Here is a 24,508-nt window from a genome sequence, read left to right as displayed (position 1 = left end):
ATAATCCAATAGGTGTTCAAAATATTGAGGCTGGTGAAGCGATGCAAGATTTTAAGGATCTTGGTGAAAAATTAGTTCAGGAAATCGATGTATCTGAAATGATTTCAAATCTGAACGCAGATCAAAGAAGAGTATTTGACGATGTGATCAACACCGTAACATCGCCGGATAATAAACAATTACTAAAATACGTTAGTGGAGAAGGAGGTTCTGGCAAAAGTTTCTTAATTAAAACAATTAAATGCTGGATAAAACAAAATCTCAACAAGGATACCGTTGTAGCAGCACCTACTGGTATAGCAGCGTTCAATATCGATGGTTTGACAGTTCACAGAGTGTGGCAGTTACTCGTTGCACATGGTGATACTCCCAAGTATACACAATTATCTGATCACGTTTTGAAAATTTTACGGGCAGAACTCAAAGATGTTCATCTTATTATAATTGATGAAGTGTCAATGATATCTAATTTAACTTTAGCGTATATACATTTACGACTATCTCAAATATTCAATACCACTGAAGATGGTTGGTTTGGTCAAAAGCATATTCTTTTATTTGGAGATCTGCTTCAATTACCTCCTGTACGTGAAAATTTTGTTTTTGTTCGATTATCAAAGAAAGAAATTGATAAATATATTGGCTCTATAGCGTCTACAAATTTGTGGAAAAATTTTAAATATGACGAATTAACGATCAATATGCGCCAGCAAGGAGATGAATCTTATCGTGAATTACTCTCGAGAGTTCGTATTGGTTTATTGACAAAATCTGATTTTGAGATTCTCCAAAAAAGAAAAATATCTTTTAAAGGCGAGTCTTTCGAAACAAGATTATACGAATTATGTAATTTTATTGATAATTTGCCATTTGATACCGTTTGTTTACTGCCTACTTGTCATATGTGCGATGTTCTTAACACTGCAATGTTAAGTCGTATTGATTCAAAAGAAATATTATTAATTGCTGAAGATACGTTTGAATGTAGTAATCATATAAGAAAGCAAATAGTAAAGAGATTGACGGATAATGATGATGATAATACTAGAACAGCTGGACTTTCAAGAAAAATTACAATTAAAATTGGAGCTAAAGTCATGATAAGACGCAATATTGATGTTACTTTGGGCCTTGTAAATGGTACAATTGCTACAGTTATTTCTGTTGTGCAGGATACTGATTATGTAGAAAAGATAAAACTTCTTTTACCGTCTGGTTTGGAGTATTTTATTGAAAGTGTCAAGTTTCAAGTAATGGATATGGATAAAGCGTATGTTGTTAGAAAACAATTTCCATTATCTTTGAGTTATGGCATCACCATTCATAAAAGCCAAGGATTAAGCTTGCAAAACGCTGTTATAGATATAGGTAATTCTGTATTTAGTCATGGTCAAGCATATGTTGCGTTATCCCGAGTAACATCTCTGGATGGATTGCATTTAATTAATTTTGATCCGTTATCTGTAACAGCTAGTGATAGAGCTATTACCGAATATAATCGGCTAAGACGACAATTTATACCACAAGCACAAATGATTACTATTTCAAAACAACGTTTTCGAAAAGTAAAAGATGTTCCGTAGACATTGTCGAAAAGCATTGCTTCCGTTCAAGAGTCACATCAAGAAGCTCGACAAAGTACTGCTTGGGAGATACGTGCTTTTCAAAATACAGATAAAGATTCACACTGTGCAAATGCAGTATTACAATGCTTATTGCATTTAAGTATTATTAGAAAAAAATTGCTTAATATTAAGAAACAAGATGATTTAAGTAAATTAGCACAGCGATATGAAAGTAATATGGAAAATTTGAACACTGATGCAATACGGAAAAGTTTAGAAGAATACTTTTCGATTAAACAAGATGCCGTCGAATTTCTTACTGCTATTTGTACAAAATATGATTATGTAAGAAATCTGGTAAAGCATCAAGTTACTTGTACTAGTCGATGCAAATCATGTGGTAATACAAAAGTTATTATTACTGATAACAATATAGTTGTCCCAATTTCTATTAAAAATTTGAAGAAAAAATGTGATCTTAATGATTTATTAAAGACTACATTTTCACATTGGTGTCAATCACATAACAAATCATGCGAACATTGTGCAGGAAATGATATAATGTTTAAAAATGAATTAACGTTGACAAAAGAAATGGTTATTATTCATTTAGTTTTGTTTTCATTACAAGATGATAAAGTAATAAAAATACCACAGAAATTTAATTTAAATGGCATATCAACAGCTAAAGTATCAATAGCTAAACAGCAATATAAAGTAATGAATGCTATATTTCATGATGGTTCATGTATTGAGAATGGCGATTATACAAGTATGTGTAGAGAAGGGACATCTTGGACTAAAATTGATGAGAAACAAAAAATGATTACAAAAGAAGAACGATGGCCTTTCATAACTAAATATCAAAAAATCAATGAGTAAGGAAACATTTTTCATGCTGGGGTCTTTTAGACCCCATGTGTCATTTACGAGATTCTTGAGAGGTGTGGCATTCAAGGGTTAAAAAAACAGCGCCAAGTTTTTTACAAGAAAAATTTATTTATTTTATTTTAATTAAATATTTTTATTTTATAATGTTACCTCTTTAATTCTTTGTGATTAAAATGATAAAATGATTCTTTGTAATATTATAATTTTATCAAGGAGAATTAAAACTACTACCACTTGGTTTGATAGAAAGATCCTCAGGAATACAAAGATACATACCACTTGGGTTGAGTTAGATAACACAAATTTGTTTTATTTTTTAAGAGTAGTTGCACTACAATTATTTTTCAAAGCAATATATATATTCTCTTTGTAGTTGGCGTAATTTAAAGATTTCATATATTTTTTTGAAATAACATATCACTTAGGTTGAGTTAGGTAACGCAATTTTGTGATATAATTTTGTTAAGGAGAAATAAGGCTACTACCACTTAGGTTATTGGTACGTATCACTTGGATTGAGTTTGGTAACGCAATTTTGTGATATAATAATAATTTTGTTAAGGTATATATATATCACTTGGATTGAATTTGGTAACGCAATTTCGTGATATAATAATAATTTTGTTAAGGTATATATATATATATATATATTCTCTCTTTGTAATTGGCGCAGTATTAAAAAATTTCACATATTTTTTTTTTAAATAGATACCACTTGTTATTTAGGTTTTTTCGAGGTAGATATCACTTGGATTGAATAAAGTAACAATTTTGTAATTTAATAATTTTGTGAGACAATTTTTGTGAGACAATTTTGTGAGATAATTTTTCGAAACGTTGTGAGTTTAAATATATTAATTATTAGGCCAGTTGGGTCGAACAAAAACGACTTCTGTTTTTAATAATTTTGTTAAGAAAAATTAAAGCTACTATCACCTAGGTTAGAATAGATTTTATTTATTTTTGCATTTAAAATTAATGATACTACCACTTGGTTTTTTTCCGATATATTAACACTGCACCGCAAAAAGAACGTGTTCGTATGTTAAAAAATGACAAACATTTAAAAAAAATGAGTGATGAATCAACAGATATATACTACAAAAATATAATTGATAAATACGAGAATCGGAATTATCAAAAATTATCTGATGTTTGTCTTGCCGAATTTGCAGCGAACTATGAAGAGAAAAGAATTACATACCAAAGTGATAGTGAGAATGAATATAATAAAAACATTGAAATTAGAGAACGAAAAAAACAGAAAATTATTAGATTTCGTCGTTACAAATTGCAAGAAGACCGATATAATTATTTCAGAGAACAGGTTTTGTTGTTCTTACCTTGGAAAAACGAAACAGATAATGTGGAGACACAAAATTATGAAACACTTTATAAAAAAAATATTCATTTAATTGAAAAAAACAGAATAAAATTTGCAGTAATAGGTGATGCAAAACTTGACAATGCATTGGCTCAGGCACAGCAAGATCAACAAGATGTAGAAGATGAGGAGGTAGAATCTTTCATGAATACAAAAATTCCGAAAGAGCAAGAGATAGATATATTCGGCCAAACAGGTGTAACATATTATTCGAAGGACACTAAACGAAAAATAAGTAGTCCACCTAAATCGACCAAAGAAGAAATGATGAGTATTCTTCAAAAATTAAATGACAAACAGAGGGAAATCACAATACACGTTTTACATTGTTTCAAAACTGGTAATTTACCAATTAAATTGTTCATCAGCGGATCAGCAGGGGTTGGAAAAAGCACAGTCATTAACGCGATTTATCAGTTATTATTGGATTATTTCAACGAAACACCTGGAGAAAAAAATAATTCGGTCAAAATATTATTATGTGCTCCTTCAGGAAAAGCAGCATTTCTAATAGGTGGTGTAACGTTACACACTGCTTTTGCTTTACCGATAACACAGTACGGAGGGCAAATGCCAGAATTGTTAGCAGATGTGGCAAATACTATTCGAGAGAATTTAATAGAATTAAAATTATTAATTATAGACGAAATATCTATGGTAGGTAGTACAATGTTTAGTCGAGTGGATACAAGATTAAGACAAATAATGGGACGTGATGAAAGCTTTGGTGGAGTTTCTGTCTTGGTAGTCGGTGATCTTTATCAATTACCACCGGTTATGGATACTTTAATATATCTCTGTCCGAAATCTTGCATGTTAAGCGTATTTTCAGAAAATGTTCTATGGAATGAATTTGAATTCTTTCAGTTAACAGAAATAATGAGACAAAAAGAAGATAAAACGTTTATTGAAGCTCTTAACAACCTTGCAAAAGGAACAATGTGTGAAAATGATATTGCTGTAATTAAGTCAAGAGAAACGACAGAAGAATACGTTCCAAAAGATGCAATTTGATTATATGCTGATAATCGCTCAGTTGATAGTTTTAATCAATTAAAAATCGATTTAAAAGATGGTATAGCTTATGAATGTATAGCCAAAGACACAATTTTAGGAAAAGTTAGTAGTAAATTAAGAAATAAATTACTAACGTCATTAAAAAAAAGAAAAAGAACAGAATGTGGTGGCTTGGCTTTCAAAGTTATATTAAAAATAGGTATCAAATACATGATAATTAATAATATAAATGTAGAAGAAGGCCTAGTTAACGGAGCTTGTGGTATATTGAAAAATATAACATTTAAACCAGGTACAGATGAACCAATTAAAATATGGCTTGATTTCAATAATAATAAAATTGGCGTTGAACAACGAAGACCATATATAAAGTATATGACTAAAAATTGTATGGAAATGTGTTTAGTTCCGCTATCACCGCTATCTGTCGTATTGAACGTCAATGAGAGAATGGGATATCAAATCGTAAGGGAACAATTTCCCATTATATCTGCTGAAGCTATGACAATTCATAAAAGTCAAGGTCAAACCTACGAAAAAGTATGTGTTGATTTTAGAAATAATTCCCGTATGACGAAGCCAATATTGTACGTAGCGCTGAGTAGAGTAACCAAATTATCTGATTCATATATTCTTGGAAGTTTAACATCACCAAAAAAACCATCAACAAATAATCTATTGGAATTAGAAATAAAACGTCTAAAAGAAGAGAAATGTCTTAAATTGTCGTATTCCAAAATTATAAAAAGAAATCAAATAAAAATTATTTATCAGAACGTACGGTCACTAAATAAAAATTTAATTAATATATCTTGTGATAAATGGTATAAACAAGCAGATTTATTAATTTTTGCAGAAACACAAACAATCACATCAGACAATTTGACATTTGAAGGATTTAATATTATTTTCCGAACAGATAATTACGATAAACGTTTACCAAAAGGAATAATATGTTTTATTAGGAAGGAACTTAACGCATTTATTGATGACCATATACAAAAAGATGAAACTATAAATGGACAACAGCGTCATATTGACTTGATACGCATGAACATAAATGAGATGGAGATCATTACCGGTTATAAATCTCCCTCAGTACCTAGAACCATGTTTATGCACAAACTGAGTAATATTTTAAGCAAATCTATTAATAAAAAAAAAAAATTATAATAGGTGACTTTAATTACGACTCGTATAATAAAGGAGGAATTTTAGAAAAACATTTAAATGAATTACAATTTAAACGTGCAATTAGTACCCAAGTGTCAACTACAAACTTTAATACGCAGATAGATGTAATATTTATATCGGAGGAAATATTCAATTATAATGCTGGAGTATACGAAACTTATTTCTCAGATCATAAACCTATTTTTATCGGATTAAACGAGCAGAACAAGAAACTAATATCAAATGTAAAGATGTTGGAAAAATTATAAGAAGAAAATTATTCTAACAAGAACAAAAATTCAGAAGAATATTTATTCAATGTAATATCTGAACAAACTAATGAGGCATTTAGGAAAGACAACAAAAAAATGTAAAAATAGCAGATACAGTAAAGATTAATCCACTCTCACAAACTTTAGAAGAAAACGTGCTAGAAAAAAATTCGTGGCTAGATGATAGACCTTTAAATGAAATTATGAAAATAATAGAAAATAACACTCAATTTAATCGTGTTGATATATTATTTATTACTAGTTTACATTGGGTTAATCCAATTTTTACCCCGGATGTTCAGATTGTTGGAGGTTGTCAGGCTGGCAACCACTGGCATTGTATTTATTATGACGGTGTAAAACTTCATATATATGACAGTTTGTATTTTGAGACGCACTCTTATAACAATCTAACATTAGTTGAACAAAAATACATAAAAAAGCGATATCCTAATTTAACCCAGAATAATGTAATATTTGAAAAAGTTACAAAGCAGCCGGACCTAGCATCATGTGGTATATTTGCAGCAGCATTTGCTATATCAATAGCAAGGGGAGAAAATCCATCTATTAAAAAATATTCAACAGATATGATAAAGATGCGTAGACATTGTCTAAAGATTATTAAAGAAAAAAAATTACTGCCTTTTCCGGAAGAATAATAATTTAAATTTAAAGGATATAATACATACAGAATGATACACATACACACACTCATTGTATTTTCACATATTTTTATGTTGATTTGTAAAAACATTATGTCTGCAACATCGTGTTTGAATAAGACATCGTGTCTGAACAAGACATTGTGTCTGAACAGGGCATCGTGTCTGAACAAGACATCATGTCTGAACAAGACATCGTGTCTGAACAGGACATCGTGTCTGAACAGGACATCGGATCTGAACAAGACATCGTGTCTGAACAGGACATCGGGTCTGAACAAGACATCGTGTCTGAACAAAACATCGTGTCTGAATAAGACATTGTGTCTGAACAAGGCATCGTGCCTGAACAGGACATCGGGTCTGAACAAGACATCGTGTCTGAACAAGGCATCGTGTGTGAACAAGGCATCATATTTATCATAAAGACGAGTGTGTAAAAAATAATATTAGAAAATGATCGAATTTTTATATGTATACATATATACAGTAAAAAATATAATTATGGTGTTTATTGCCACTCAGTATCGGCTTCGCTTGCCGTGTTCGCTCGCTGGGAAAGGAGGCGCAGAGTGTAGGTCCGTAACTGACGAGAGTCGTGATTCCTGGTAGACACAGTATTTATTTTTAGTCTTAGTCTCTATGTACAGCTATTTACAGGAGTTACAATTGATGTAACGTGGCCCTGAAAAGGACCGTTTCTATGAAGTATTATGTGGCCCTGAAAAGGGCCGTTTGGTTTCTTCTACGTCTGTAGTCGCTCACTCCACACGAGGCAGGGCTTCGTCGTAGTACGGTGGAGTGGCTGTAGATTCCCCCACCTTCTCCAAGCTGGAGGTGTACCGGGCGGTGTATACGACTCGACGTTGCCGGACTCCGGTGCGTCTGTCTGCGTAGCCTGCGTTCCTGTGGCGCACGTTGCCTGCGCGCTGCTCTCGCTGGTGGCCGGAGCCTCCCACTCGCTTCCAGAGGTTTGCGCCTCCGCGTCGTTTGCCCGAGGACAGAATTAAAGGCCTCGGTGGACCCTGGCCGGCGGTACGGTTTGCGTACCCCGTTCTCGGCGATCGCTCGGCAACGGCGGTAGAGGTGAGAGCAGTGGAGGCACGGTGAAACGAGGTGACGTGTACCTTCGCAGGCGGATGTCCCACGTCGTCAGCAGGTCTCGTGGAGGTCGGGTGAGTAGTCCCGGCGGCGTATCCAGGCGTAGGAGCTTCCACGTCGCAGGACTGGCGCCCGGTGGCTGCTCCGGTTGTTTCGGCGGCAGCGATGGACGGGAAGTCGGCGGCCTCGTATGGCTCCGTCGGCGTTCCAACGTTAACGCCTCAAAACGAGCTCTCTCTATAAAAGTGACTTCCTTGGTAGGAGGACCACTGCGGGCGAATGCTCACCGATGCCTTCGCTGGTGGCCCTTATATACTGCCGTCGTAGAACTTTAAACGCGAGAAAGCTCAGCCGCCTGGTGGAGAAAGCTTGACGTTATCTTCGCCGCGACGAAAGCATGTGTTTACCACGTGCGGCTGGCTGGCGCGCTCGCTCCCGGCAGGACGTGTATAACGGGCTGCCGTTCGGCAGGCGCGCGTAATTGATGTGGCGGTTGAGGCACCGCTTGTCAGGGCGCTTGCGGCCGCCACAATAATGATAGAGAAAATATTTTATATTTTCTACTCTGTCTCTAGGAGTATATTATATGTATAATAATATATATTTTTTTTTATTTTCTTCTCTAACAAATAAATTCAATATTATAGTTATAATCATAAAAAAATTTGATTACATCCTAATATTATTTTTTAGTGGACTAGGCCTACAGGGGACCATTTAAAAAAAAAACGCGTCAACAATAGTACCTCATAGGTGTCGAGGAAATCTATTGTCGTGATTTTACAAACGTCGGTTAACTTTAAACCTTAATTTACTCACTATTCTCACTATCTCTTTCTAGGAGGAACAGTTAGAACATCTCAAGTCTCAATAAATGAGACTTCAAAAAATAATGTTTTAAGATAATAAAAAAGTGTGCAAGTAGAAACTTGCACATTGCTTCCTTAAAATTTTTAAATGTGCAAGTAGAAACTTGCACATTGCTTCCTCATAGTTCTTAAGTGTGCAAGTAGAAACTTGCACATTGCTTCCTCATAATTCTTAAGTGTGCAAGTAGAAACTTGCACATTGCTTCCTCATAATTCTTAAGTGTGCAAGTAGAAACTTGCACATTGCTTCCTCATAGTTTTTAAGTGTGCAAGTAGAAACTTGCACATTGCTTCCTCATAATTCTTAAGTGTGCAAGTAGAAACTTGCACATTGCTTCCTCATAGTTTTTAAGTGTGCAAGTAGAAACTTGCACATTGCTTCCTCATAGTTCTTAAGTGTACAAGTAGAAACCTGCACATTGCTTCCTTTAAGTTTTTAAGAGTGCAAGTAGAAACTTGCACATTACTTTGTCATAATTTTTAAGTATGCAAATTATTTTTAAGTGTGCAAGTAGAAACCTGCACATTGCTTCCTTATTTATTTTTAAGTGTGCAAGTAGAAACCTGCACATTGCTTTCTCAAAGTTTTTAAGTGTGCAAGTAGAAACTTGCACATTGCTTTCTCATAGTTTTTAAGTGTGCAAGTGGAAACTTGCACATTGCTTTCTTATAGTTTTTAAGTGTGCAAGTAGAAACTTGCTCATTGCTTCTTCATAGTTTTTAAGTGTGCAAGTAGAAACTTGCACATTGCTTACTCATAGTTTTTAAGTATGCAAGTAGAAACCTGCACATCGCTTCCTTATAGTTTTTAAGTGTGCAAGTAGAAACCTTTGCTCACAAAGCTTCCTCTATGAGGAAGCCAAAACAAATAACTACTACTACCAAAATCTGCACCGACGGCGGTTCCAGGCAAGATCGCGCACAAACTCTTCTGCGCACACTGCCGCGACCCTCCTACTCGTCAGGGCTTCGTGGCAGCGCCGCGGAAAGAGCGGATTCCCCCCAGTGGCGGTTGCCCCACTTGCCGTTGACAGCAGATAAAATAAAAGCTTCCTCATAAAGGAAGCTTTGTGAGCAAAGGTTTCTACTTGCACACTTAAAAACTATAAGGAAGCAATGTGCAGGTTTCTACTTGCATACTTAAAAACTATGAGTAAGCAATGTGCAAGTTTCTACTTGCACACTTAAAAACTATGAAGAAGCAATGAGCAAGTTTCTACTTGCACACTTAAAAACTATAAGAAAGCAATGTGCAAGTTTCCACTTGCACACTTAAAAACTATGAGAAAGCAATGTGCAAGTTTCTACTTGCACACTTAAAAACTTTGAGAAAGCAATGTGCAGGTTTCTACTTGCACACTTAAAAATAAATAAGGAAGCAATGTGCAGGTTTCTACTTGCACACTTAAAAATAAATAAGGAAGCAATGTGCAGGTTTCTACTTGCACACTTAAAAATAATTTGCATACTTAAAAATTATGACAAAGTAATGTGCAAGTTTCTACTTGCACTCTTAAAAACTTAAAGGAAGCAATGTGCAGGTTTCTACTTGTACACTTAAGAACTATGAGGAAGCAATGTGCAGGTTTCTACTTGTACACTTAAGAACTATGAGGAAGCAATGTGCAAGTTTCTACTTGCACACTTAAAAACTATAAGGAAGCAATGTGCAAGTTTCTACTTGCACACTTAAGAATTATGAGGAAGCAATGTGCAAGTTTTTTCTTTCTGCGTCCAACGGCACTTGTCGCGATGCTCCAGCTGCCGTGGTTCCCGAGATATCGCATATTTCGAAAAATCATCTCTCACCCCGAGACTACTTAAGGAGGCGCCGACCCGGTCCCGGGGTCATTTCCCCGCGCGAACTCGCACAGCGACGACCGAGCGTGGCGCGTCGCATCGCGGGACTTAAAAGGTGAGTATCTCGCGAACGGTGCGTCCTAGCGCAAAAGCGCAAGAAACACTTTTCGCTTATTTTTCAACGCGGAACGCGAATCCACGATCGTTTTTCGCGTCCGACGACTTTTTTTCTAACCAATTTTAATCTTTTTCTTATATTTCAGCGAATCAGAAGATCCCAGGCGACCCGGGACAGCCACGCGTTTTCGGTTTTCGGTATCAAAGGGTAAGTATTCAATCGTTATTATTTTTGCTTCCTCATAGAGGAAGCTTAGTTTTCGTAAATTCGTATATGAACCTTTGATTGCGTATAAAGTTGGCTCTAATCAACCAAATTTAAAAAAATTATATAAAATAGGGGTAGAAGAAACCGAAGAAAAGATTGTTTTTTGAGTTTTTGATGTCAATGTTCAGAGTGATCTAAAACGTCGAAATATCGCATTAAAAAAAATGTCCGTATGTATGTATGTATGTGTGTGTGTATGTGCCAAAACCGAAATTTCTATAACTCCAGAACTAATCAACCAAATCTTAAAAAATTATATATGAAATAGGGGTAGAAAAGACTAAAGAATATAATAGAATAAATAAAAATTAATAATAAAGGGGTTACCGATTTCTGTTAAAAAAAAACAACCAAGTTTACTGAAATTTCTATAACTCAAGAACTGATTAACCAAATTTTAAAAAATTATATATTAAATAGGGGTAGAAAAGTCTGAAGAATATAATAGAATTAATAAAAATTGTTAATAATAAAGGGGTTACCGATTTCTGTTAAAAAAAAACAGCCACGTTTACTGAAATTTCTATAACTCAAGAACTGATTAATCAAATTTTAAAGAATTATAATAGGGGTAGAAAAGACTGAAGAATATAATAGAATTAATAAAAATTGTTAATAATAAAGGGGTTAACGATTTCTGTTAAAAAAAACAGCCACGTTTACTGAAATTTCTATAACTCAAGAACTGAGATTAATCAAATTTTAAAGAATTATAATAGGGGTAGAAAAGACTGAAGAATATAATAGAATTAATAAAAATTGTTAATAATAAAGGGGTTACCGATTTCTGTAAAAAAAAACAGCCAAGTTTACTAAATTTCTATAACTCAAGAATTGATTAACCAAATTTTAAAGAATTATATATGAAATAGGGGTAGAAAAGACTGAAGAATATAATAGAATTAATAAAAATTGCTAATAATAAAGGGGTTATTGTTTTTTTTTAACATAACGTTTTAAACTTCACTCTGAAGTTGTCACGTGTGTATCTTCGAAGATAGCCGCGTGTGTACAAACAAATGTACGCGTAGAAAGTAAAGCGGACATCTTGGTGATATCTTGATGACAGTTAGTGACAGTGAAATAACGTGCAGTTAGAGTAACTCCGGTATTTACGCCGACACACGCAAAAAGTAAAGCGGACATTTTGGTGATATCTTGGTGATTACGCCGGTATTTACGCCGAGCGGGGATTTACGCATAAAAGATAGAAGGAATTAAGGTATTTACTCGCAATTATTCTGTTCTATTATGTGCTTTATGTTAGAAATGTCCGTGGTTGCTCTAATTTCCGTAAATTTTGAGATATCGAGCTTATTTTCTTTTTAATGGATAAAGTATCATTAAAGGAAGATTGTTATATAATTTGGCGAAGATCGGTTACCGATTTCTGCTTAAAATTTTGTTAAGTACACATTCTCCATTTAATGTCAACGATATTTGAACGTTTATGTATTTTTCTTCTAGATATTGATGTATGTTAATGTATTTTGCAATTATAACATTTTATAAGTAGCAAACGCTATTTCTGTAAGATGTTTATATATATATATATATATTATACATGTATATGCATAAAACTTCAAATATATTATACCATATGAACGTATATATATGAAAAATTGAAGACATGGCGCATAACACGCAAGAAACAATAACTCATTATAAACATACTTTTTAATAAATCTATAATATTCAAATAGCTATTATAAAATAATAAAAATAATCCTTAAAAAATTTATATTACTGCATGCATGTTATTACACAGTCATGATACCACAGCGATGGATACATGCTTTCTCTTATCACTATTGACTGAGCATAAAGACAATCAGGCACTTTTTTGGTTAAATAATTGTTGATTAGGAGAAAGAAATTACTTTAATTAATTCCATTAATTTAACAAGTTATTTATTAAAGTAATGAGTTATTGTTTCTTGCGTGTGTATGTGCCATTTCTTCAATTTTTCACATATATACGTACATCTATATATATGGGACGTTCCACGTCAACCGGATCAGTGCTGCGGCCAAAATTTAAAGCGACGAAAAAATACGTATGAGGTCTCAATTTAAAACTTGAACAAAGAGTTACTAAAAGCCATATGCGCCTTAGCAAAAATCAAGATGGCGACGTCAATATGGCGGCCATAAACTCAAAATTTTTGATTAATTAACCGGCTCAGTGCTGCCGCCAAAATGTTTAGCGACAAATAAATTCGTATAAGAGCTTATTTTGAAGCTCAAACTGAAAACTTTTAAAAGCCGTATGCACATTTGCAAAAATCAAGATGCCGGGTCCAAGATGGCCGACTTTTCGTCAAAATTTGATGTCAATGCCTTTAAAAACACCAGATTTGTTTGAAAATTTATAAATTTTATTTATATTTATATCTATATATATAAGTAATATGAATTATACGAAATCTCTGCAACATATACATCGGTAACATGTAAAAAATTTGTGAAAGAATTGGAGCTGTTTTCGAGATTTTATATCTGTATCAACCCAAGGAGCGCAAATATATTTTATAAAACCTGTCATTTATAAATCAAATGCTCAATTTGCATTAATTACGCATTTGAATGAGCGCATTTTGAACACGCAATTAATGTAGTTTGGAAGACAATGTAATTGTACGCGCATTAAAAGTACGTTATACATGCATTGGCGCTCCTTAGGAAGTTTATTTAGACAACTGATTTATGAATTTTTAATAGTATTTTTTTACATATGATTTCAAATTATGTTTTTTTTCTTTCACAGATATTTTATCTTACAAAAAGAAATTATTTTATCCTGTTCCTGTTATAAAGATTTTTCCAAGAAGTTTCCTGTGGCTGTTTTTCCGTTCTTTTATATTTAAAAGAAAATAAAAAGACATTTATAGCAGACTTTTTTTAACAGCAGATATTTCACATTTGTGAATTGTCTGCTGTAAAGATATACTATAAAGAAGACATTTTAAAAATCTATTTTTGACAGATTTGACTATGTGGATAATTAATTAATGCAAAGACAGCACATAAAACTAAAAGATGACGAAAAGACGTCTTTTTATAGTCGTACTGCTTTCTCTGTTAAACATAAATTAGAATTTTTAAATGGAGCAGAGGTTTTAGAAGAATATAATCATATATATTTTCATACATAATCATATAATGTTGTTCAAGATTATATTTCCATTTTTTATATGATTATATATAAACTAATATAAATAAATAAGAGATATTTTTTTCACATATATATAATCAGATGCTTATATATGGCCATATAATATTATATATAGATATTTAGGATTATATTTCCATCAAGATATTTACAGTAGACTTTCTTTAACAGCAGATATTTCATATTTATGAATTGCTTGCTGTAAATATGTACTATACCCACTCAACATGTAATATTTTATAAACATTTCTGCAAAATTCCATTTGAAATATTACACATTTCATCAATATTTCAGAAATATTTCATGATCGTTTCTACATCATTTCGGCAATGTTTCAATGTCCGCAATTATTTCAAATGCAACTTTGCTGAAAGATTTATTTTATATTAAATATATTATTAAATATTTTATATTTTATATTAAAAATCCCATATGACAAAATTTGGAATATCAGAAAATTCTTAATAAAAGAGAAAAATTGCAATAAAAGGCAATAATTATATAATAATAAATTTAATTTTTTATAAGTTCTAAAGTCTGTCAGCAACTTTTCGGAAATATTACAAATGCAATGTTGTATGGGAAACATTCAAAAATATAACGCGATATTGTAGAACTTCACTGCCTGCAATTCAATTTTTCATTACCTACACAATCTTTCAGAAATTTTTCAGAAATATTTTAAATGCAATGTTGCATTTGATATGTTACAGAAATATTATTCGTGCAATGCAAACGTAATATTACTTTTATAATGTTTCAGAAATATTTCTGAAATATTGCATTTGCTACATTTTTTTGCAATATTACAGAAACTTACAAATATTGTAAACAACTTTCTGAAAAATTTCAGAAATATTGTTAATGCAATATTATAAAAAACATGATGCAGGTACATTTCTGAAATATTTCAGATGCATAGTTACAAATGAAATGTTAACGAAATATTTCTGCATCATTTCAAAAATATTTCAGCAACATAACATGCCGAGTGGGTAAAAGAGACATTTTCAAAATCTATTTTTGACAGATTTGACTATGTGGGTAATTAATTCCTCATTAATTATTGCGAAGATAGCATATAAAACTAAAAGATGACAAAAAGAGGTCTTTTTATAGTCGTACTGCTTTCTCTGCTAAACATAACTTAGAATTTTTAAATAGGGCAGAGGTTTTATAAGAATATAATCATATAATCATATATTTTCATATATAACCATATAATGTTGTTCAAGATTATATTTCCATTTATTATATGATCATATATAATTAATTATTATATATCTACTAATATAAATAAATAAGAGATATTTTTTTATATGTATATAATCAGATACTCATATATGGCCATATAATATTATTCAAGATTATATTTCAATTTCTTATATGACCATATTTATTAATATATAAAACAGAATAAGTACGAGAGAGATAGAATGGCAACAGAAAGATCATAACGGGAAAAAGAAATAAAGGATCAAGCAAATGTGATAATACGAAAATATAATAGTAAGAAAAATAACGTAAACTGAAAAGAAAAGAATAAGTAAGTCTTAATTATACAGTAAATTTTTCGCGATTGTACATACAAGCAAACAAATTTCGGCGTTCAATATTTAGAGAACAAGTAAATTTTAATTATAAAAAATGCCTCGAAAAAGAAAAGGCGAAAATTTGAGTAAAATGAGTCGTGAAAGCAGCCGTTCAAGACACAGGCGAAAAAATGAGAGTTGGGAGAAAAGGACTGAAAGACTTGAAGCTAATGCCCAGAGAAATGCTCAGCAGAGGGCCGACGAAAATGATGAGACAAGGTCTCAACGACTGGAAGCTAATGCCCAGAGAAATGCTCAGCAGAGGGCAGAGGAAAATGATGAGACAAGATCTCAACGACTTGAAGCTGATGCCCAGAGACATGATCAGAGAAGGTGCCAAGCCAAAAAACTGAATCACCACATTGCGCTAATTGCCAAAGGTCATGAAATAAATGTGCCTGTTCACACACTTGGCCAAATGAATGTCGAATGCCAATTTTGCAAATCGTTGAACTTTACATGTGAAAAGCCTAAAGATGGAAAATTTACATATTGTTGCCAAAAGGGTAAGCTTCAATTAAAACATAAATTTTCCTGAATTTCTTAAAAAATTATTCATGGGAAATAATGCTCCATCTAAGAATTTTATGGATAATATTCGTTCGTATAACAGCGCTTTAGCTATGGCTTCCATGGGTGCTCCAGGCAATAGAAATCCCTTGGATGTAGTGAACCTTGCTCCTTATTGCTTAAAGATTCATGGGCAATATCATCATTTGACCTCGAAAGCAATGCGCCCATGTGATGGGCAACCCCCACGATATGCACAACTTTACTTTTTGGATACGGAAGAAGCTGTTCATCATAGAATGAATAACAAAGCCAACCAAGGGTGTGATCCAGCCCTGATGAGAGATTTATCATGTTTCATGATCCAATGCAATGAATTTGCCAAGACTTTTAAGATGATGCGTCAAGTTGAACAAGATCTTAATCCGAGAGGCACTCAAGCTCCAAATTTGATGTTGTGCTTTCGAAATGATCCTCAACATGATCAAAGAAGATACAATGCTTAACGAGCTAATGAAATAGCCGTGGTCTTTCAAAATGTTGATGGTGAGCCTCCATTTGAGAGAGACATTCGGATTTATAACAAAAATTCGAACGATGTCCAACAAATTTCAATTCTGGACAAAAGATGTGACCCAATGTGTTACCCTTTATTATATCCATACGGTAATAATGGATGGCATTCAGAATTGAAATCTCATAATCCTCAATATCCAGGATTCAAAGTAACGCAAATGGACTATTACGCTCACTTGCTGGCACCAAGAGCAGAATTTAGCCAATTTCAAAGAGCAGGCAAATTGAGGTGTCAATTTATACTTGATGCCTATATGAAAACTGAAGCCAATAGGCTTAATTACATTAAATTCAATCAGCCTCAATTAAGAGCTGAACTTTATTCAGGGTTAATGGATCATCTTGATAATCGAGCACAAAAAGAAGGAATTACAGCTGGTATACCTGTAATATTACCATCCTCATTTATGGGCAGTCCAAGGAATATGCAAGAAAGGTACCAAGATGCCATGTCTTTGGTCAGAAAGTTTGGTAAACCAGACATTTTTCTTACGATGACTTGCAATCCTCAATGCCCTGAAATTAAGGAAAACCTTGATGGATGCCCATTAGAGTATCGACCTGATTTGGTCGCTAAAACATTCAGCTTGGATGTCAAAGAGGTTATGAAGGATCTAATCCAAAATGGAATTTTTGGAAATATCATAGCCTATGCAGACGTGATTGAGTTCCAAAAAAGAGGACTTCCACATTTGCATTTACTTGCAATGTTGAGTGATGAAGATAAGCCTCGACTTCAAGAAGTCATTGACATGATGGTATGGGCTGAAATTCCTGACGAAGAAAGATATCCAGAACTTAATGCAAAAGTTCTGAAGCACATGATTCATGGTCCGTGTGGCAACCAATCTCAGAGATATCCTTGCACTGGTGACGATGGAAAATGCTCAAAAGGCTTTCCAAAAGAGTTTCGAGACGAAACAAATGCTAATGTGAATGGATATCCCATGTATCAACGAAGGAATACTGGGAAAAAATACATTGTCAGAGGAAAAGAAATTGACAATCGATGGGTGGTACCATATTCGCCATATTTAATCATGAAATATGATCGGCACATCAATTTGGAAATATGCTCATCAGTGAAGAGCGTAAAATACTTATATAAGTACATTCACAAAGGATTTGACTGTGCCGCAATTGAAGTGCAAACACGAGATGGCATAAGGCTCATTAAAGTAGATGAAGTTAACTCATTCCTAGATGCAAGATATGTTAGTGCTCCAGAAGCAATGTGGAGACTGAATGGATACGATCTATTCATGAAGTCTCACACAGTAATAAGACTGGCAGTCCATTTGCCTAATCGTCAAATGGTTTATTTCAGAGCGGGAAATGAAGAGCAAGCTGCTCAAAGAGAGCTCACCCGAGATACTACGCTGACTGCATGGTTCAAATTGAACCAATCTGATGAAAATGCAATGCATTTTCTTTATACAGATATTCCTTCTCAATACATTTATGAAAAGAAAGAAACTAAGTGGAAGCCACGCAAAAAAGGTGTTAATAAAGTAATTACAAGGCTTTACACAGTGAGCATCAAAGACACTGAGAGATTTTATCTCCGCCTTCTTCTTCTCCATGTGGCAGGAGCTAAATGTTTTGAGGATCTGAGAACTGTCAATGGCGTTCTTTATGAGACGTTCAAGGATGCGGCAATTGCAAAGAATTTGGTAGAAGCTGATGATCTTTGGGAAAAAACAATGGAAGAAGCGACAGGATCCCATATGCCTGCACAGCTTCGAGAGCTATTTACTTATATTTGCATCTTTGGAACTCCAACTGATGTACCAACTCTTTGGAATAAATACAAAAAACACATGATTGAAGACTTTGTACACAGCAATGTTGTCAATCCTGAAAATATGGCTTTAAATCATATACAAGAAATTCTGAGGAATAATGGAAGTAGTTGTGAAAATTTCCAATTGTCAAATCCAAATCCAGTGATTATTTACGTAACAGAATATAATGTAGATGAGGAAAGAAGACGTGGTGACTATTTATTATCGACATTAAATGCTGAGCAAAAGTACGTGTACGATTTAGTTATGCCAGCAATTGATAATGAGAATGAACCACAGCGGCTATTTTGTATAGATGGGTTTGCAGGTAGTGGTAAAACCTATCTGTTTAACATATTTCCGAGTGTTATCCGAGGAAAAAACGAGGAGGTTCTTCCATGTGCATCAACTGGCATTGCTGCAACACTTCTAGAGGGAGGAAAAACCTATCACTCCCTGTTCAAGCTTACCATCCCAATTGATGATGGTGCGAAATCAAATATCAGAGGAAACTCTAAAGCTGCACGAGAACTGATATCTGCCAAACTCATCATATGGGATGAGGGATGAGGTGAGTATGACTGTAGGACATGCCTTAACAGCAGTTGATAAACTTCTCAGAGATTTGATGAAGAAATCACAACCATTTGGAGGAAAAGTTATTCTATTTGCAGGAGATTTCAGACAAAATCTACCTATAGTGCCTCATGCACAAAAAACAACGATAATTGAGTCAACTGTAAAATATAACCCGTTATGGAGAAATGTAACTCAAGTTAAACTCCAGCAAAATATGAGAACTGGAGATGAAAGAGAATTTGCAAATTGGCTGTTGCAACTCGGAGATGGTAAATTGTCAAATACAGATGGACTACATCCTGATACAATTGAAATCCCTCATGATTTTATATCAAAAGGATCTCTTATCAGTGAGATTTTTGGTGATAAAATCACCATGGAACAAGTTCGAGATAATCATGATCGAGCGATCCTTTGTCCAAAGAATAAAGACACGTTTAAAATTAATGATGAAATCCTTCATCTAATGGAAGGAGAGAAAAAGGAATATCTCTCAATTGACTCTATTATGAGTGATGATCCACAAGAGCAATTGAATTTTCCGACTAAATTTTTAAACTCTGTGACACCTTCTGGGATGCCAGTTCATCAACTCAAAATAAAAGTTGGTGCTACAATTATTCTGTTAAGGAATTTGAATACAAAGAAAGGACTATGCAATGGTACAAGATTTATTGTTACTGATTTGAAACCTAATCTTATTTATGCGGAGGTTCTAACTGGCCCTGCCAGAGGTCAGATTGTCTTCTTACCAAGGATAGATTTCCTTCCAAATGACTCGGAACTCCCGTTTAAGCTCAAACGAAGACAGTTTCCTATTAGAGTGGCATTTGCTATGACAATCAATAAATCCCAAGGACAAACTTTAGAAAAAGTTGGGATTTATCTGCCACAACCCGTATTTGCTCATGGACAACTCTATGTAGCATTCTCAAGAGCAACTAAAAGGGATAGTGTCAAAGTTAAAGTCGATGAAAACAGCAATCAAGGACATCTTATTGAGAGAAATTCAAAATCTTTTACAAAAAATGTTGTATATCGAGAAATTTTGTAAATTGACATGCAAAAAAATTAGAGGAGAGCCAATAATGCCGGGTCAGCGGTGAGTATTTCAGCCGGTAAAAAACAATATTATATATCCTTAATTTATGAGAGCTAATAAGAACGGGTAAGCGGAGGGTACTTTAACTAAAAAAAAGAATAAATTTCGATCGTGTTTGAACAAGGCATCGTGTCTGAACAAGACATAGTGTTTAAACAAGGCATCGTGTCTGAACAAAGCATCGTTTATGAACAAGGCATCAAATTTGTCACAAAGACGAGTGTGTAAACAATATAATGTCTGCGCAAAACATCGTGTCTGAACAAGACATCGTGTCTGAACAAGACATCGTGTCTGAACAAGACATCGTGTCTGAACAAGGCATCGTGTCTGAACAAGACATCGAGTCTGAACAAGGCATCGTGTTTGAACAAGGCATCGTGTATGACCAAGGCATCATATTTGTCACAAAAACGAGTGTGTAAACAATATAATGTCTGCGCAAAACATCGTGTCTGAACAAGACATCGTGTCTGAACAAGACATCGTGTCTGAACAAGACATCGTGTCTGAACAAGGCATCGTGTCTGAACAACACATCGAGTCTGAACAAGGCATCGTGTCTGAACAAGGCATCGTGTATGACCAAGGCATCATATTTGTCACAAAAACGAGTGTGTAAACAATATAATGTCTGCGCAAAACATCGTGTCTGAACAAGACATCGTGTCTGAATAAGACATCGTGTCTGAACAAGACATCGTGTCTGAACAAGGCATCGTGTCTGAACAAGGCATCGTGTATGACCAAGGCATCATATTTGTCACAAAAACGAGTGTGTAAACAATATAATGTCTGCGCAAAACATCGTGTCTGAACAAGACATCGTGTCTGAACAAGGCATCATGTCTGAACAAGGCATCATATTTGTCACAAAGACGAGTGTGTAAAAAATAATATTAGAAAATGATCGAGTTTTTATATGTATACACATATATAGTAAAAAATATAATAAAAAAATAGAAAAAATATTCTAAATTTTTTACTCTGTCTCTAAGAGTATATGTTTAATATATATAGAGTTTTATTTTCTTCTCTGTTATAGTTATAATCATAAAAATTCGATTATATCCTAATATTATTTTTTAGTGGACTAGGCCTACAGGGGAAACCACTTAAAAAAAAACGCGTCAACAATAGTACCTCATGGGTGACGAGGAAATCTATTGTCGTGACAAACGTCGGTTAACTTTAAACCTTAGTTTACTCACTATTTCATCTCTTTCTAAGGGGGACAGTTAGAACATCTCAAATCTCAATAATTGAGACTTCAAAAAATGATGTTTTAGGATAATAAAAAAGTGTGCAGGTAGAAAATTGCACATTGCTTCCTCATAGCTTTTAAGTGTGCAAGTAGAAACTTGCACATTGCTTCCTCATATAGATCTATAGTTTCCTAGCTTTGAGGTCCACGCGCTAGCTTTGAGGCCCGCACGAAGCGCGGGCCGAAACGCTAGTTTATTTAAAAATCCATTAATTTTCTTAATATCTTCAATATTATGCTTTATACCTTTATAAGCTATTTAAAATTTTAAAATAATAAGTATACCCACCCCAAAATATTAATAAATAAATACACAAACATATATATCTTATAAACAAATTTAATACGAAAATATTGAATTATATATATGAATGAATTTTTTCCTAAATATTCAAATCAAGATATATCTACTTCTATCACTTTTACCCCCGCAATATTAAAAGGATTATATAGTCACAAATATAGATAATTTAAATTCCACATTGAACTCACATAAAAATTTAAATAATAAAATTTCTTTATAAAATTATAAAAGACTAAAAATATCCCAATGATTAACCCACATATACAACTTCTTAAAGTTAATAACTTCAATCTTACCCTTAAATAAGCCCCATATAAATCATAAAAAAACAGTCAACTTAATATCGAACCTACAAAAATTCTTATCATTACTAAAATTATTATAGATAAATTCATTAAATTATCTTCTTTTAAATTATAATAACTATAAAATTTTATATTAAAAAAATATATATAATAATATAAACGCATAGAATAAGAAACAGTAAATATTAAAGAAATTATAATTAAAACTACTAAAAATATATTTACTATTAATATATATACTTTCTCTATAATAAAATCCTTTGAATAAAATCCAGCTATGAATGGAAACCCACACAAAGCCAAACTAGAAATTATAAATCTCATTATAGTAAAAGGAATCACTTTATTTAAATTCCCTAACAAACGAATATCTTGTATATTTATTATAGAATAAATAATAATCCCTGCACATATAAATAATATAGATTTAAAAATTGCATTAGTTAATAAATGATAAAAAGCAACAATCTTTATCCCCATTCTTAAAATCATTATTATTAACCCTAACTGCCTTAAAGTAGACAAAGCAATAATTTTTTTCAAGTCATTTTCAACATTAGCTATTAAACCAGATATAAATATAGTCAAAACTGATAAAAATAACAAAAATAAATTTATTTTACTCCCTAATAAAAATCTATTAAATCGGATCATTAAATAAACTCCAGCAGTAACTAAAGTTGAAGAATGAACTAACGCTGAAACTGGTGTTGGAGCTGCTATTGCCATAGGTAATCACGTAGAAAAAGGAATTTGAGCTCTTTTTCTAATTGCAGCTAATAATATTATAAATATTAATAATTTATCTACCCTTAGCATCCAATAATTTCACCTTCCTTTTATTAATAATAACCCAATCCCTATCAACAACCCCACATCCCCCACTCGTTTACATAAAACGGTTACTATTTCTGAATTATAAGATATAAAATTTTGATAATAGATTACTAAACAATAACTAACCCCAATCCATCCCATCCAAATAAAATTCTAATAATTCTAGGAGAAATAATTATTAAAACCATGGATATAATAAATAAAATCACTAAATAAATAAAACGTTCAATAAATTTTTCCCCATGTATATATATATAACTATATACTATAATTATAGAAGAAATCAAAAAAATAAAACTAATAAATAATAATGAAATTCAATCAATAAAAATAAAAATTTCTATATTTACAGAATTAACTCTTATTATTATCCACTCTATTAGAGAATGGAACAAAATGGAGGCAAAAGGAAGAGGGAGGACATCGAAGAGAGTGTGGGGGTGAAGAAGAAATGGTGGGCGGGGGTGGGCGAGAGAAACGAGGATGAACTGAGGAAAAGGAACGTAATCTTAAGGGTGGAGAAGGAGGTATGGGGAGATAAGGGCTCGCACTGGGAGAAGGTGAAGGAGGTATTTACGGAAGGATTAAAGATAAGGGTGACGGTAAGGGATATGTTTGTGGTAGGACAGAGAGGAGCTTGGTTAACGCTATTGGTGAAGCTGAAAGACGAAGAGGAGAAATGGCGGGTGATAGAGGCGAGGGGAAAGGCGGGAAATAGGGTAGGAGTGAAGATCGTTGAGGACAAGTCGGTGGAAAGGAGAGATAGAGAGAGAGAGGAGAGAGAGGAGAAAATGGAAGGGAGAATAAGCAGGAGTACAGGGAGATCTGAAGAGGATGAAATCTCCAAAGGTATGGAGGAGAAACTGCTAATGGAGTCGGACGATGATGGGGAGGCCGGAGGGAAGAGGGACTGGGCCAATCGAGGGTAGGCTGAGTTGGGAAGAGGGGGGGATAAAGGATGGGGCCGGTACAAGAGCGGAGGAGAGGGAAGAGGAAGAGGAACACGAGGAAGAGGTGCTTTGAGTTATGATTCGAGTTTTGACTTTGAGGTTGTTGTTTGTAAGAGGCTTGACGCGGATGTTGAGATTGAATTGTATTCGTTTTGTTTTTGATGTTTGTGTAAGAGGTTTGGGAACGTTCCTCATATAAAAATAAAACGCCTTGTAAACCCTGTGGGGAAACACAATAAATACACATACATATTATCCACTCTATTATAACTACAAAATCTAAATAATTTATTAATAATCTTAATAAAAATAAAAATATAAACATTAAAAATATTAAATAATAATAAACAAAAATATTTAAGATAACTTAAGATACTTTAAAATATAATTTTAATCCCACAAATTAATGT

General features: G+C 33.4%; 1 protein-coding gene and 1 pseudogene across 1 annotated transcript; one reads left to right on the top strand and one right to left on the bottom strand.

The window, feature by feature from the left end:
- The first annotated feature begins 17,035 nt into the window (after positions 1-17,035).
- On the top strand, positions 17,036-19,327 carry LOC139778468 (uncharacterized). The gene has a single exon (XM_071716400.1). The coding sequence runs from the start codon at positions 17,036-17,038 to the stop codon at positions 19,325-19,327; it is 2,292 nt and encodes a 763-aa protein (XP_071572501.1).
- Positions 19,328-22,242: 2,915 nt separating this feature from the next.
- LOC139778467 (NADH-ubiquinone oxidoreductase chain 5-like) lies at positions 22,243-23,289 on the bottom strand (annotated as a pseudogene).
- Positions 23,290-24,508: the final 1,219 nt, after the last annotated feature.

This window comes from Temnothorax nylanderi, unplaced genomic scaffold (genome assembly GCF_030848795.1).
Source record: "Temnothorax nylanderi isolate EJ_2023f unplaced genomic scaffold, tnyl_v1.0 TNYL_tig0184_pilon, whole genome shotgun sequence".
In the NCBI taxonomy this organism is placed as follows: domain Eukaryota; kingdom Metazoa; phylum Arthropoda; class Insecta; order Hymenoptera; family Formicidae; genus Temnothorax; species Temnothorax nylanderi.
Note: the sequence above shows the minus strand (reverse complement) of the source record. Positions and strands in the feature narration are given on the sequence as shown.